The sequence below is a fragment of the Lacerta agilis genome, chromosome 1 (assembly GCF_009819535.1).
Source record: "Lacerta agilis isolate rLacAgi1 chromosome 1, rLacAgi1.pri, whole genome shotgun sequence".
Taxonomy (NCBI): Eukaryota; Metazoa; Chordata; class Lepidosauria; order Squamata; family Lacertidae; genus Lacerta; species Lacerta agilis.
Genome location: NC_046312.1, coordinates 96,020,076 through 96,037,783, shown reverse-complemented (window position 1 = coordinate 96,037,783; position 17,708 = coordinate 96,020,076). Strand labels below are relative to the sequence as shown.

The following is a 17,708-nucleotide window of genomic DNA, read 5'->3' as shown; positions in this document are numbered from 1 at the left end:
ATGAGCCTCACAAACCTTGGGATGACCAATGATGCTTCTACTCCTACTACTTTAACAGTCATGGCTTTCCCCAAAGAATCATGGGAACTGATTCCCCCTCACAGAGCTACTATTCCTGACACCCTTGACAAACTACAGCTCCCAGGATTCTTTGGTGGAAGCCATGTGCTTTTAATGTATGTTGTGAATGTACCAACAACCAACAAGACTGTGACCGGGATGTATTTTTGCTAGCGATTTTCTGGTGGTCCAGGTGGTAGATGTAGTTTGAAAACCGCTGCCTTAGGGAATTAGAACATTCCATTATACAGTTACAGGTGGGTAGCCGCTGTTGGTCTGCCATAGTCAAAACAAAATCGAAAATTCTTTCTAGTAGCACCTTAGAGACCAACTGAGTTTGTTCCTGGTATGAGCTTTCGTGTGCAAAAGAAGGTATCTGAAGAAGTGTGCATGCACACGAAAGCTCATACCAGGAACAAACTCAGTTGGTCTCTAAGGTGCTACTAGAAAGAATTTTCGATTTTGTTTTATTCCATTATCATATTGCATGTTGCTATTTTGCTTAGATAACCAGCCGCCTGTGTTCCAAGCCCCCAGCCAGCTTCTGACTTTGCAGGAGAGAATTTGTGTACCAGCTGCTAGCAGTGGATCCCGAGGGATCAGCCGTGTTATTCATCTTAGAAGGCGGACCTCCAGAACCCACCCTCTCTCCTGCCGGCCTTCTCATTTGGAAAGTCAGCTCTGCCAAATCAGAGAGCTTTGAATTCACTGTGTCGATGAATGCAATGCACAAAGCAGGCACTCAGTTCAGGTAGGAAGGGGGAACCCTTCAGAAAACTGGTTTATCACTATCCATTGCTTCCATTATAGAAAATTTGTTTACTGTCTTTAAAAAGCTAAGACTTCAGCTATTTTCAAGTAGTGCATATTATCCAACATGACAGTAATGATCAATTAATCTAATAAATAACTCGGGGAACGTAAAACCCATATACAACGAACAAGAGAGGGTACTATCGATTGCTGTCTGAAAGAACACTTTTGCCGAGCCTCTTAATGGTTCATTAATCTGCTTTAAAATTCACTGTGTGCATTTGGATCTTTGAAGAAAAGCACATAACAACATAAAAGACCAGGTTTTTGCCATAAAGGGGAGAACATAATTCATTTGCAATGATATTTTTAGAGGTTCCATGCTCTTATGTCGTTACTCCAGAGCCTCAGCTCCCTGGCAGTGCTTCTCTTCTGCTTTGTCTTTATTGCAAGGTGTTCCATTAATCCTTCAATAGGGTGGGCTAATGAGGTAAATGCATAGGAGGAGGAAACTTACAACCAGAAGCGTCTCGCTCACAATGGGTAATTGTTAAGGAGCCTGGAACGAGATAAGTACAGGATACACAGGATACACAACACTTGATACAGAATTTACATGGTACTGCGCCCAGACCTACCTGGAAATGCCTGCAATCAATCAATCAATCAATCAATCAATCAATCAATCAAGGATTAGATTCATAGTCTATATAAGGCCAAATTAGATGTTATGCTAAATACACAGCTGCCACTGCAAATGGCAAGTGTGTGACTAACTTTTCCCTTCCTATTTGCAATGCTAACTGTGTCCTGATAGTTCATCTTTACTTAGCCCACACCAGCAGCCAATGATATGGTGCAGCAGTGGGGAAATGCAGAATGTTGTGGCATTAGGAGATGAGCAAGTTCTGACAGGTATTACAAAGGTGCTGGGAGGCGATGCGTACCTTCAGTTTTCAGTGGCTATTGCATATTTCTCAAGTTGCATTAAGTGCCCCATATAAGTGCTGCTTCTAGTAGACATGCAACAAGAATGGCAACAATAGAGAGGTCATTTCGGCAGTGGGATGCTCTCCCCAGCAATGTTCACCAAGTACTGACCATATCTGTTTCTCTTTCTGTTGTTTGGTGTGATTTGCTGCTGGTTGGTATTTTAATGCTGATCCTGCTAATGCTGAGTGTTTTGTTGCAGTTTATTGTAGGATTACTTTTAGAAACTCTCTTTTTAGAAAGGTGCTTAATTTTTGGTAATTTATATCTGTATTGCATTTTTTGATGCAAGCCATTTTGAGATCTCTTGTGGTATAAGATGATGAATAACATAATTTGGCCATCAGTGTCTCAGTTACATTTCAGACAATATTGCTTTGTATTTATAATTTCATATTGGAGCTACAAACCATGGTTAAATAGAATTCTAAATGACTAGATCTTGAAATAGCTGTTTTACTAAAAGAAAGTTTTAGGAGGGTGGATACTGACCCTTCCTTTGTAGAAAAGGTAGTTAGATGCTCCATTGCAATGCAGTGCAAAAGAAAGAAGAACATCATCCCAGTTCTTGCCTCTTTTAGATTGCAGTGAAACCATGTGGCTGCTTAAATGGTGGAACATGTGTCACCAACATCAACTTCCCTCCGGGTGTTGGTGAATATCTCTGCATATGTCCCAGTGGATTTGAACAGGAACTTTGCCAGAACAGCCATAATGACTGCCAATCAAACCCATGTGGAATTGGCTCCTGTATCAATGGAAAAGATAGTTACATTTGTAAATGTCCAGCAGGTTGGAAAGGTAAGCAGAGCTCTGCTTTTTTTTCTGGAGTCTCCTTACTGTTTTCTAGTCAAATTTAGAGGCAGTCTAATATACAGGTGAAACTCGAAAATTAGAATATCGTGGAGAGGTTCATTTCTTTCAGTAATTCAACTTAAAAGGTGAAACTAATATATGAGATAGACTCATGGCATGCAAAGCGAGATATGTCAAGCCTTTATTTGTATAATTGTGATGATTATGGCATACAGCTGATGAGAACCCCAAATTAACAATTTCAACTTTGGGGTTTTCATCAACTGTACACCATAATCATCACAATTATAACAAACAAAGGCTTGACATATCCGCTTTGCATGTCATGAGTCTGTATCATATATTAAACTCCAGCAGTTAATGAAAACAATTGCTTACATAAATGGACTTATCCACGATATTCTAATTTTTCGAGTTTCACCTGTACTACTCCTGGTATGTGGAAGTAGTGTCTGGCACAGCTGAATATTAAAAAAAAATCTTCACAAAAATTCTTCAGCATTCTTTTGTTTGGCAAACTGCTGGGTAAAATTTGGAAAGGTGCAAATGGATTTTGGTCCATATATTGTTTTGGGAAGTAAAACTTAGATAGTTTTGTATTAAATTGTAAACCAAACCAAATTCTTCTCCCACTCCTTTGAAGCAAGGAGACAGAATCAGTTATTTTATACTTACCAACTCTAGAACACAGGCATCTGACCACTGTTCCCCAGTACTGTACTTTGTTGCTTAATTGTTGCAGATTAGGTAACACGAATGATTCTGACATTTGTAGTTCTCATTTGCCTGAACTGACACCTCAGGATAATCAAAACACAGGTCAAGGAAATTTGGAGAATTTCCACACTAAGGCCCTTTAGTACATCTGAGACATTGCTTTTCTCCTATTAGCACAAAATTAAAATACAAATTCCACACAGCAGCAAATATACCCATTTATTACCTAGCAATATCGTTTTTCTGGCCAATGTCTTTCTAATATCTTTCTTCAAGTCAATTAAATTCACCAAAGTTGCTTTCAGCAAATGCTAATCGAAAGTTGCTAGTTCAGCCCATTTAGTTGCTTCCCAGTTCCTGGCTGGGGGATTAAAAACAGTCTTATTTGCCCCCTGAGTAGCCACTCTGAATTACCACAATGTCAGTTTCTCTTCCCATGGGGTGGGGGTGGGGCTTTAATTATTTATTTGATAGGATATTCAGTCTAAGTCAGAAGCTATTCATTACCACTAATATATTAAATTCAATCCCTTATCTTGGAGCTTAAACAGATCTCCATTTCCAAGCGGACATCTTCAGCAAGCAAAATAGTCACATTTCCAGTGAAGCCATGATTTAAGTAATCAAGGCTTTCTAAGAATATGATCCCGTGTTAATTTCTGTAGAGAATGAATTTCTCTGCAAAAGGCTTTAAGGCCAATATGTACAATGACTTAATAAAAAAGGAGGTGTGCAACAGAATGATGCTAACCACCAAGCAAAAGGGGGGAATCTCAGTTTTTTAGATTGTAAGATAACAGGGGAATATAGTAATCTTTTAAGTTTGTCCTGACAGTAGCAAATACACTGTGAACAATGGGGCCCCTTCCTTCCATTTATTAATAATCATATGGAAAGTGATCTGCTTCAATTACCCCCTTTTCCTTCAGGTCCATGTAAATAAAATATTCAATGTTTTTGCCATTATTTCTCTGTAGCAAGTAGGCTTGGGGAGGGGAAACCAAATAAACAAATGATTGAGTGAAATAGGAATATCTCTCACCTGTTTTAATGGCAGGTGAAAAATTATATGCAAGTGCAGCTGAAAGCCAGCTGGGAAGGTAGATGATTTCACTTCAGGGCAGGTTCCATTACAGCAATAAAAGCTTATCCTTGATGTTGTGTTTATGTCTCAATTCCCCAGAAAGCCATCAATAATCTAATGAGAAGGCAATGCTGTACTGCTCAAGTGACAAGACTGTTTCAGCATCACTTCTTTACAAATGATAGCAAACAGATAGTAGGAACAAAGACATGAACTCTTTAGAGAGCACCTTAAGTATCATCTCTGGAGAAGCAACTTGTGGAGACTGTAGGAAGCATTGTTATGCATACAGAAATACAAGGGCAATTTAATTCCTCTCTGCTGTCATTGATAAGATAACATTATTTTGGGTGCATGCCAGGGGAACAGGTAGAGGGCTAAAGGTTTTTAAAAATGAGCAAGAGCCATGGGAATGCCTGTGTAGAATGTGGGCCCAGAGTTCATTGGCAGTAATTTTAAACTTCCATTCGATACCTTCCCACTGGGACATCTAAACACATTGACAGATTTAAAGTGTTTGGGACATCTAAACGCATTGGCAGATATTTAAAGGGTTTGGTGCTGATGCTCATTGCCACCATTTTCTGTACAGAAGGAGCACAGATATCTACAAGTTAAAAAATAAGGTGGGGGGGCATGGTTCACAAGGGAAAGCACACCCTTTCCTGCCTTCCCTTTGCAGTGTTCTTGTGTAAAAGAGTGTGAAGATTTTCACAGTTGGGGAGAGAAATGCCCCTTTTGCCAAGTTGGGATAGCTCTAGTCATGTGTGATTAGATGCTCCAAAAGGCTGTTGAGGGTGCACATTAGAATGGACCTTTGAAGAGATGTGGATCTGGATAGACAACACTTGCATTTGGATGTGGATTCAATCCCAGTCTTGTCACATTGCTCTCCAATGAAACCAACATACAGAGAAACAAGGAATGCTTCCATCAGGACTGTGGATGCTAAGCATCAATTTGTCTTTCCATTGTGACTGCACTACACTGGCACACACAAATATTTTCCCGCTCTCAGATTGCCTCCATTTTGTTTCCACATTTACATTTTGTCTCTCACCTACCATGTTGTCTACCTTGGGTTTCTAAGATGGCAAGGGCTATCAACCAGAAACAAGGGTGCTGGATTGACCAGGCTAGCCCCTACCATCTATCAAAATGAAAAACAGTGTGTCCTAACCCTTAAGTGCCATGGGCTGAAGAATTCTGATACATGCAAATGCCAAACCTCCCTGCATGCATCCTAATGTAATCAGTAGAACACGCATCCACTCATTCATTGTCAGTGCCACAAGGTCTGTGCTCTTTTATGGTTTTCCTAGCACCGCATGCCCTATCCATAATCTTCTCATTTTCAAGAAAGTGACCCTAACATCACCATTGGTTTTTCTCCCTCTGGAAAACCCATATTAGCAGAAACCATAATTTTATTTCCTAATTTTTAAATGGTTTTTGGGTTCCTGAACCAAGAGATTAACCATACAATCAGTATGATTAATTTGATAACAAAGATATGGCAAAAGCCATTAACAAATAAAACCATTGATCTTACAGAAACTTACAAGCAGCAGATGAAACCAAAGATATCTGGAAAATTTGGGTTCTAAAGAATATCTGTACGAGAGGGGGTAATTAGTAATTTAAAGCATCATGTAATTTACTTATATGGGAACAAACAACCTGCCCTAAACTGACTGGTGAAGTTTATTTTATCAACTATAGCAGAAGAGCTAAACAAAGCTTCAATATTTTGTGTAGCTAAGATTATCTTTGTCACTTAATGAACCCCATGTTGATTAAAGAAAAGCACCTGGTTAACAATCTGTCTTCACCTTCCAAAACACATGACCGGATTTCCAACCACTCTCTGCAACCCATTTCTTAATAGCAGTTTGAACTGCAGCAATTCACTGATTATCCTGTTTAGGTCCATCTCCCCCTCACACACACAGTTTCACCTGCTGGTTTCTGTGTATCAAATTTCTATCCAAATCATGGAGACAGCTCAGATTGTTTGTTCTTCCAGCCGGTCAGCAAACGCAAAGGCCCAAATAGTGACCCTAGATTTCAAAATATATGATAACATTGCTGGGATAAAAGGAAAACAAGAAAAGCATGAGCCGCAATTTGAGAATATTTCCTTTGGGTAGCTAATGCTTTTCACCATAACTCTCAGGGTTCCACATTTTTTGAAAGCAATAAGCTGACAATAATAAACAGTGAAGCAGCAGAGGATGAAATGAACCAGTGGGGAGTTTGGGTGGCAAATGAATGACATATTCTTCAATGAGTTTACAGCTGAGACACCTGCCTAGTATGCATGAAGGTTTAAGCTTAGGATTAATCAGAGGCTTTTCTGTTTATTAACCTCCACTGTGTTTTCCTGGCACAGGGCTTACTTGTCAGGAGGATACAAATGAATGTGAAGAGGAACTTTGTTTCCTGGTGTCTCTTGCACAAACACACTCGGATCTTACATATGTGGGAACTGCCCCAATGGGATGCAGGGTGATGGTAGAAACTGCAAATGTGAGTATTCTTTGTCTGTTTGTATTTATTTTTATATCAGTGTGTGTGTCTGTGTGTATGTGTATGATTAAGTAATACACATGGGTATTCCATCCTACATACATTCTGGTGCTTGTAAAGGAGGGGGTCCATTTGTGTACAAAACTGTTGCATGTGAAAATGCGTAGAAATAAAAATACTACACCCCATTCCCCCCCCCCAATTCTGCATCAGAATAGGCTGAATGCATCAAGCTGAGTAACCTATGAAACATCTGGAACATTTCTTCTTTTTTTGCACAGTATAATCAGCTTTGGTTAGAAAGTAAACAGGATTAAGACTGAGCCCTGATGCTTGGTTTCCTGGCCACTCATGGCTTCTGAGAGCCTTCCTGACTCACCACTTACATAGATCCAGCACCTTCAAGTTGTGGATCAAGCATCAATCCCTCTTCAAGGGTTTTTGTCATTTGAGGCATGATGTGTGAAGGGGCCAGATTCCGTTTTTGAGTCTAGGAGCTCATGGATGCTTAGTTCAGAATATATGAAAAGAGCACAGGTAACCAGAGATGCTGCCAGTGTTGCATTAGGTCTGGAAGTGCAGGGGAGTTTATCTTCCGGTTTGGTGCCGAGTCAATGGCGGACGGGAGTCCGACGGCTCCGTCCTCCGTCAGGCGATAGGGATCTCCGTGCCTGCGCCACGGGTCCCTTAAAGCCACGGGAAGAGCGTCCCGTGGACCGTCTGCTTCGTGGGTCCCAGACGTGTCGTCTCCGCTCCCGATTGACCCTTGTAAGGGGGGAAATCGGGCGAGCGAAGCTCCGGCACGGGACTGAAGAAGCGTCTGCCTTCGGAGGATCAAAGCAGCGATCCCGCCAGACCCGAGCACCCGGCACTTCCGACATAGAAACTTCCAAAGAAACTCTGTAAGTAAAAGATTTTGGACTGTCTGAAAAGTTTGGAGCACACTGCTTGCAGAGGAAACTTTAAAAGGAAGCCTGTTCCCTTTGAACTGTTTGCGCGAGCTTGGTAGCGCTAAAAGATTAAAGCCGCGAGTAACGGGAAAGTTTTGCGAACTCTGCCAAACTTTTTAAAAGTTGATTAAAAGTTGTTTTATGGATGTTTTGAGACTCAGAAATAGTTGATATGGCAAAAGAAGACACCGCTCGCCCTCAGGACTAGGATTCCGGGTCAGTAGCGGGCTGCAAATATTGTTGCCATTTCTTTTTCCTTGATACTGTTTCAGTGACTGTTTACCAGTGGAGACTCTTTGACTTTTGTAGCCAGATACAAGTTACTTTATGGACCTGGTGGTAACACTGCAAGTGAGAAATAGTTACTGACTTGGGCTACTTAAAATAGACTCCTCTTGGCTTTAAGGAATTTATAATTTTGGGAAAATTTGAACTCTTTGCCTAAAAGTTGGATTATTGGACTGGTGTGGGCCTGGCTCAGCAGCCTCTTTGTTCTCAGAAGCTAGCTGCAGGCCACCTGGTTTACTTTTGGGACTGTTGGTCTTCTGCTGTGAATGTCTGAGACAGTTACCACAGCAACTGGAGTGACCTTGAGATTACAGCTACAGAGCCCACAGGGAATGGAAACTAGATCTAAAGGAACTGGCTCTGAAAAAAGAAAAGGCTCTGTTTCCTTAACTCTTCAGGAACAAATGGAGAAATTGGTTGTTAGCGTGGCAGAAATTGCAGCAGGTTTGAATAGTGTCACTGAAAGGTTGAAGCAAACACAAGAATCGGTGAACACTATTGGTGCATCAGTGAATACAACAGTTAACTCTGCAATAGAAAAACTCCAAGCTGATATAAAGCCGATATTAAAAATTCTACTGAGACCTTGGAAAAATCAATTGGGCAAATTGAGGAGAATGTAAGAAAGAACAGAGAAGAAATTTAAAATAGGGCTTGAGGTGACTACTTTGAAAAAGGACTCAGAGGAAATTAAAGTGGTCAGAGAAAAAATAAAAAAGGTGGAGGAAAAATTGGACAATATTGACTTGGAGCAGATAGAGAATATTGGAACACGACAGAGAACTGTTGAAGAATCTCTTGCTTTTCTGCAACTACATCAGAGAGAAGGAAACATAAGAATAAGGGGTCTTCCAGAATTGGAAGGGGAAGACCTGAAAGCTTATATTGTGCAACAATTTTCAACATATTGGGAATTAGAAGAGGTAAACGTCTCAGCACGCATAGTGAAGGCCTTCAGATTTGGACCCAGAGGTTCCAGAGGAAAGAAAAGCACCAAAACAGTCAGTGACTGTTTGCTTGTGCTACACGATAGACACGACAGAGACTACTTTCTGGACTTACACTACAGAAACAACCTGGTGGTACAGCAGAATAAAGTAATTTTTATAAGGACATCCCCAAAAAATTTTTGGATAAAAGAGCTCCTTACAACGATTTGGTGACTGAGCTAAGAAGAAGAAAGATCTCCTTCAGTTGGGAATTTCCAGAAGGCCTGGCATTTACGTTTGAAGGGAAAAAGATAAGAATAAGGTCCTTGGCGGAAAAGCAAAAGTTCTTGGACAAGCATCTGGAACACTTTAAAGGTACTCCATTGGATCCAGCACAGCTCTACAAGTTTCCAGAAGTATTCCCACCACCGTCGGGACTACCAGGACCAAGCCAGGATCCAGAACAAGATAAGAAAGGACAGGCAACTGGAGGAGAAGAATAAACAAAGAAATGGCGCTCAAGCTAATGACTTGGAATGTTCGGGGATTGAATCAGAGACCAAAGAGACGCAGAGTGTTTACAGCATAGAAAAGAAGAATTTGGACATAATATGTTTACAGGAAACCCACATAGCCCGTCGTCATAGAAGATTATTACAGAACAAAAAACTAGGCCAAGAGTTTATATCATCGGACAAGGTCAAGAAGAGAGGTGTAGTGATTTACGCAAAGGAGAAATATAGCCCAAGACAGCTATTTAAAGATGAAGAAGGGAGATACATCGCAATTGAAATCAACGTACAAGGCGAAAAATTCTTGATTCTGGGACTTTATGCACCAAATGATGGAAAGTCGATTTTCTATAAAAAAAATACTGATGCTGTTGGATTATTTGGATTATAAGGTAGTTTGCCTTGGAGACTTTAATGGGGCAGTTTCCACATTAATGGACAGATCTCAAAGAACCAAATTAACAAACGATGGGAAACTCCCAAAGACCTTTTTTGAAATGGTGGACAATTTGAATTTGGTGGACTCCTGGAGATTAAAAAACCCCAGAGAAACAGAGGCAACGTATTTCAGTGAATCTCAGCAGTCATGGTCGAGGATAGACTACATCTGGATTTCGAATGAATTGGCTCCAAAAATACAAAAGGCAGAAATCGGTCCCAAAACGCTTTCAGACCATAATCCGGTACAGTTAAACCTAAAAATGATTTCCAAGGATTCTTTCAGATGGAGAATGGATGACGCACTGATGAGGGATACCAAGCTAGTAGAAAGAGCGGTGAAAAAGATGAAAGAATATTTTCAAATCAATTGGAGTTCCGAAGTGGAGAAAAGGATTGCCTGGGATGCAAGTAAAGCGGTAATGAGAGGATTCCTCATAAGTGAAAAAGCAAAAAAGAAGAAGCAACAAAATGTAGAAAGGAGAGACTGTTGAAATTAATCAAAGAAAAGGAAAAAGAATTAAGAGGACATCCCAGATGTGTCAAAATTCAAAAAGAAATTAAATACTTGCAATCCCAATACGCGAATATTATGAATCAGGACATCGAATGGAAAGTGAAAATGAAGAAACAAAGAACATTTGAATCTGCTAATAAATGTGGAAAACTACTAGCTTGGCAATTAAAGAAAAGACAAAAGGCAAATGTCATCAGCAATTTGGTAGTAAATGGAAAAAACGTAGAGAAACCGGAGGAAATCAGATGGTGTTTTCAGAGATTTTACAAGCAACTGTACAAGGAGGAGAAGATAGATGAAGCAGAGATAGACCGATTTCTGGAAAAGAATGGATTGCAAAAAGTCCCAGAGGAAAAACTAACAACTCTCAACCACCCAATATCGACACAAGAGATAGAAGATGCAATAAACAATATGCAAATGGGGAAGGCCCCAGGACGGATGGACTAACAGCAAAATATTATAAGACATTGAAAGATTGGCTATCGCAGCCGTTAAGAGAAATTTGCAATAAAATACTAGAAGGAGATAGGGCACCAGAGACGTGGAAAGAAGCCTTTATCACATGATTCCAAAACCAGATACAGATAAGACTCTAATGAAAAATTACCGTCCAATATCCCTCTTGAATGTGGATTATAAAATTTTCGCAAATGTTTTGGCTACAAGGCTGAAAGAGTGCTGAAAGACTATATACATAGAGACCAAGCAGGTTTCTTGCCAGGAAGACAAATAAGTAATAACACGAGAATTATTGTGGACATTTTAGAAAAACTGGAGAGAGACATAAACACAGATGCGGCACTATTGTTTGTTGATGCAGAGAAAGCATTTGATAAAGTATCTTGGACATTTATGAAAAAGAATTTGGAAAAGATGGGAGTTGGAGAAAAATTCTTAAATGGCATCAAGGCCATTTATACAGAACAAAGAGCAAAAATAATAGTAAACAGTGTGATATCGGAGGAGATTGAAGTTGAGAAAGGAACAAGACAAGGGTGCCCTATCTCCCCTTACTTTTTATTACGGTCCTGGAAGTCCTCCTAAATATGATTCGAAAAGACAAACAGACAAAAGGAATTAGAGTGGGAGAGAAAGAATACAAACTACGCGCCTTCGCAGACGATCTGATGCTATCCCTGCAGGAACCGGAAAGCAGTGTCCCCAGAGCTTTGGAACTAATTGAACAATTTGGACTTGTAGCTGGCTTCAAATTAAATAAGCAGAAAACCAAAGTTTTAGGTAAAAATTTGAGTGCAGAACAGACTCAAAGAATACAAGAAGGCACTGGCCTCAATTTTGTTAAATCTGTAAAATATCTAGGTATCAATCTCACAACCAAGAATTTGAACCTGTACAAGGATAATTATGAAAAACTGTGGATGGAGATAAAGAAGGATATGGAAATATGGACAAGATTAAAACTGTCGTTAATGGGAAGAATAGCTGTGATAAAAATGAATGTCCTACCAAGGATGCTGTTTTTATTCCAAGCCATACCAATTTTGGATAAACTGGATTGCTTTAAGAAATGGCAAAAGGACTTATCAAAGTTTATATGGCAGGGCAAAAGCCAAGAATTAAGTTTAAGATTCAACAGACTCTAAAGAGAGAGGAGGCTTTGCCCTGCCGGACTTAAGACTTACTTTGAAGCAGCGGCCTTTTGCTGGCTAAAGGATTGGTTTAAACTAGAGAACGTTGATGTGTTGGACTTGGAAGGACATGATAATATGTTTGGTTGGCATGCATACCTTGGTATGACAAGGTTAAGATCCACAGAACTTTTAAGTCTCATATAGTTAGAAAATCCTTGTATCAGGTCTGGACTAGATATAAAGACTTGTTAGGAGAAAGACCCCTAGATGGATCTCTCCAGTGGAGGCCAAGGCCTAAGAGACCGAACATGTCTGCAAACTGGTTAAGATATATGGACATATTGCAGCAGGAAGGGGACTCTTTTAAGCTAAAAAGCTACGATCAGGTGAAAAGTCAGGTCCCCGACTGGCTGCACTATCATCAGGTATATGAAACATTTAAAATGGACAAAAAAGTTGGTTTTCAAGTAGAAAAATCAAAACTGGAAACAGAACTGATAGAATCGAACTTTAAGAACCTTTCCAAAATGTATAATCTTTTGCTAGAGTGGCATACGAAAGATGAACTGGTTAAATTGTCAATGATAGATTGGGCGAAAGATGTAGGAATATTATGATGGATGACTGGGAGAGATTGTGGCAGAAAGGTATCAAATTTACTGCTTGTCATAGTTTAAGAGAAAACATAATGAAAATGGTTTACAGATGGTATTTGACACCAGTTAAGATAGCTAAGATGAATACCAAAATGTCAGATGTATGTTGGAAATGTAAACATGCGAAAGGTACCTTTTATCATATGTTGGCTGTGCCCAGCGGTAAATGCTTTTGGGATAAGTTTATAATGAGCTCAAGAAGGTAATGAAAGTTACCTTTTGTAAGAAACCAGAGGCATTTCTTCTGAGCAAACCAATGAAGAGATACCCAGTCAGGATAGAGTGTTTTTTATGTATGCCACAACAGCAGCTAGAATCCTATTGGCAAGAACATGGAAAGGGGAAGAGATACCAACGGTGGAAGAATGGCAGATGAAGATGATGGAATACATGGAACTCGCAGAACTGACCGCCAGAATCCGGGACCAGAGGGAGGAGACGGTTGTCACGAGATTGGAAAAAATTTAAAGACTATTTAGTTAAATCAGCAAAATTGAATATTTGAGCAGAGATAAATAGAGGCTTTAATAGGTTATGTTAGATAAATTGGCAAGAGAAAATTTTTGTATGAATGATTTTTTTGTTAAATAGGAGTTAAGATTTGATATTAAGATAAGATTTATAGTTGATTAAGTATGACGAGTAAAGTTAAGCATATTGAAAATTTGAGCAAATGTTAATTGAACAAGATATAAAGCTACCTTAAAGATGTATTTGATTTTGAAGACAGTGGAGGGAATGGGGGAAGTCCCCAAATAGAGAAGTTAGAAACAAGGAAAGTACAAAGAAGTAGGTATTGGTCAAGGTATGTATATGTTCTTTTTTCTTTTATGTTTATTGTTACTGTATTGTTTTTATTGTTGTTTTTATATTGTTTAATAGCCTTGTGTATTGTTGTATTTTGTTTTTCTGTGTTTTATTGGAAAATAATAAAATCTTATATAAAAAAGGAAGTGCAGGGGAGTTTTATTAAAATCTTAAATATAAAAAGTACAATCACAAAAATAGTAAGGTTTTTAAAACTATTTGAAACCATATTTTAAATTGGTTAATACAGAAGGACGATTATTCCCATGCATATAGTCTATATTTCTTGGTAGCTGCTAGGATGACTGTTTAAACACAACAGAATGAGCCAAATTCTCCCTTTCTTGCCCAGCTGCATTCAAAGATCTCGGATGGAGGCGCTTACTTGACTTCAAACTCTGACGAACGGAAAAGTTCATTTTGAAATCCTGTTACCTAACAGGATTCCAGTTCATCATAACAGGCTCACCAATGTGAAATGTCACTTGTAGACTAGACCAATTCCATTTTAGTTTTCATCATTTACCAGCTTATTTTTCAACTCAGGTGACTGATTTATGATTACTTTTTTGATTGCACCTCTTATTTTTGTTTGTTAAACCATAACATATCCTTGAAGATTTGGCCGTACTCAAAATTGATTTTCTTCTAGTGCCCCACTCTCCAGTCTTTATTGGTTTAGAGGTTATGCTCACCCAAACCTTTATTTCTTTTGTTGTAGCCTCCCCACACAAGAGAAACCATTTTATTTACTTAAAAATCAATAAAAATCTAGTTACAAAAATATGTCAGTGGGTGAGCGCTGTGCCTGTGTGTTTTAACCCTGACTTCAAGAAAAGAGTGTGATGCTCAGAATTCCCGAGCTGGTATTAGAGAGGGTATTAATGAATCATTCACTTCATTATGCATAAAATAATTTATGAACACTCCTGAGGATCTAGCCACCTGCCTTCTTGATTTTTCTGTTTGTGTATACTTGTCTATTAACCTTCAGTGTGGAGAAGAAACAAATTAAACGAACTAAAGAGGGAATGGCCAAGAGCTTCACTCTTTGTTGATTATAAAAGAAAACAGCACTGTGTGTGTGGGTGTGTGTGTGTGTGTGGGAGAGAGAGAGAGAGAGAGAGAGAGGAGATGAGAGAGAGAGAGAGAGAGAGTGGATAACAATAGCTTACAACCGAGGAATCCTAGAATCAATGTACCATCTATTGTAAAGTTGATTAAATCTTTCCTTGCTTAAATTTACAATTTAGCCTGATATAAACAGCTTCTAGTCCTTTGCTTGAGTTCAGGGCATTTTGTGGCTGCCTTGAAGTGCATCTGTGTTTGTGTGGGTTAATTCGATTAAGTGTGACTGGAGAAAGGAAGATTCAATTAAAGTCTAAGCAAAATCCAGCCCTTAGCCAAAATGTAGTTGCTTATTTGCACACAGCCAAGCTTTTAGAAAGCTTTCTTTGACATAACAGTTGTACCAAGCCTAAATAAGCAACTTCAATGAAGTAATGAAAACAGTTATTGCTTGCAAATTCCCTTTCATGGAAGATTTTCTACTGCCTTGCCAACTTGGCTTGGGATGACATTCCAAATATAAGAAGAGTTACTGTTCTGAGAGCTGAAACGAATCTGATTCAATAACTGGATTGCCTGGCTTTCCAAAAAACAAAACAAAACAAAAAACACAAAAGCCCATTGGCATGTAAAAGCAGCTGCAGAGACCTCCAAATTTGATTAGACCAACCGTGCTGATGGACAGTGTTTTAATCCTCCTCGCCTTATGCAGCAGAATCTGAAGACATGTGGGAATGGAATGAGGATAGAAAGAGTTCTACAGCCCCAATGCTAGCCAAGGTCAGACAAGTTGGATGTTACACCAACATTGTTGCATGACAATAATGAAAGAATTGTTTTATCTCTGTTGGTGACGCTTGTTAATGGAGAGACATAGCCCACCCTGGCGGCTGCAAGAATGTGATGCAAGAAGCTGCTAGCTGTCTCCTAAAGCCCATACTTAAAAAGCCTCCCATACGTTGCATCTGAGGCACATCCATGGCTTATTAACCAAGATATGGGCCATTAAGTCAGCCTTGAGGGCTTTTATGTTATATTTTGCTTTATTCATCACAACAGCATTCCTTCATTAGCACATATCATGGTGGCTCCTCTTTGTAACCAATGCCTTATCCTCAGCTGGGTCCCCAATGCTAATGCCTACTCTTATCCCAGCACCACACAAAGTCCCACAAATCCTCATGCTTTGGAAAAGTTTCAGCTACATTGTGCGCAGTAGGTGGACTATGCTAACCTGTGCCTAAAGCGCCACCGTGAGTAATGGCTCCCCACTTGATGGAAAATATTCACACATGCCTTCTCAGTGGAAGCTAGCCAGTAGCTAATTGCTTTGAAACATGGCTCCAAGTGGAATATTCAGTCTCTAACTTATTGGAGGAAATTAATATTTTAAATAGTCTCCGATGGACAATTTACTTGATTTACTTCCTTGAGCACTTTAAGCAAGAGTGTCCAAAGTACAGCTCTTGAGCCAGCTGCTGCTTGGAGACGTCACAGTGTAGTTTGGCAACGATCCATTTTGTATAAATGGAGGCTAGAGCTGGAGTAAGGCCAGCATGATTTTGTTTTTAATTGGCCAAGGTAATGTGTCATTTTAGTCCCTCCAACAAAGTCTGTTACCTTATCAAAGGTCGTTTGGGTAGCAAACCTCTCTTTGCACGCCCTCCATTAGATGTGGATGCTAAATTATATCTTGTTTTGATGAGACTCCAGATGCTGAGTCATTTGATCTCCTTTGTTCCCCAGTTGGCTTCTGGGATAACATCCTGGAGGGTTATCTGATTTGATGTTAAGTCTTCATTTCCATCATTAATCACAGCAAAAACTAACGCAGTGCTTCTTTCACCTCTGCTCTTTTTTATTACAGTTGAGGACAGTGCTGACATGACAGAAGCTTTCATTACTGATAATCATAATCCTAAAGGTGAATGGAAAAAGAGTGAAGGTAAACAACCAGTCATACCTCTAGAAGCGAAGACGTTGTCTGCAATTAAGTATGTTAATATTACTGATGTTCCTGGTAAGTGAAGTGTGATTAGATGGGTGTCAAAAGGTTTCTTTTCAGACTTTGTTATGTATGTACATAACTGTCACTGGTTGCACAAAACTAGTCTCCTAAACAGTCTTTGCATAAAAGCTTAAACATATGGATTGGAAAAGCATACAAATCACTTTTAAATAACATTAGCTCTTCAGTGTGTTGGCAGGGATATTAATTATGATTGATAAGAAAACCGGGTGACTGCCTGTGATTCTTAAATTATGGGATCAGGCCCAATAAAACATGGTTGGGCAACCTTCCAGGTGTGACCTTCCAAGAAGCTGTTGGACTTCCTATCAGCATCAACAGTAGGAAATGATTATGAGAAAAGGAATCCAATAACATCTGGAGGATGAAAGGTTCCTTATCCCTGTTTTAGGGACACAATGTTGGTGCTAGGAGAGAAGGAAGTTCCTGCCTTCCTGATTTAGAACAGCAGATTCCTGTCTAGCCAAGACTGGTGTGTTGACCCTATCTACTACTAAGGAAATAAAAGATAGATAATATAAAGCATGCATAGAAAAGTTAATTCTGCCCAATGCACATGGGGTTGTGGTTTCAAAAGTACATAAGAAGAATTGTATCTAGCCCAGCTTCATTCTTCCCATAGTAGACAACAGGGTGTCTCTGGGAAGTCTGAAAAGCCTTTATCCTCCTGTTCCTTCCCAGCAACTGGAATTCAATGGGGCTCTGTTTCTGAACATGGAGGTTCCATTTAACCATTGTAACTGACAGCCATTGAAGGACCCTATCCTCCACAAATCCTCTATAAAGTAGGGACTGATTGATCTTTCTGTTCCCAGTCTGTGTTCTTTGGCAGTTTTTTTTTTTAAAAATCAAGTTATTCCATTTCTGCATTGAACCAAGAATTGGGTTGTTGTTGTTTTTGTTACTGCCCTCAAAATGCAACCACTGCCACCACAACCCATTCACGGTTCAATGCAGAAACAGAATAGAA

At 39.5% G+C, this 17,708-nt stretch overlaps 1 protein-coding gene across 1 annotated transcript in view; it reads left to right on the top strand.

Moving 5' to 3' along the window:
- The window catches only part of LOC117046728 (von Willebrand factor D and EGF domain-containing protein-like), a 165,346-nt gene that overhangs the window by 72,079 nt on the left and 75,559 nt on the right, over positions 1–17,708 (top strand). The window contains 6 exon segments of the mRNA XM_033149089.1: positions 567–606; positions 608–771; positions 774–811; positions 2,385–2,604; positions 6,813–6,953; positions 16,577–16,729. Coding sequence (XP_033004980.1) covers positions 567–606; positions 608–771; positions 774–811; positions 2,385–2,604; positions 6,813–6,953; positions 16,577–16,729 — 756 coding nt within the window.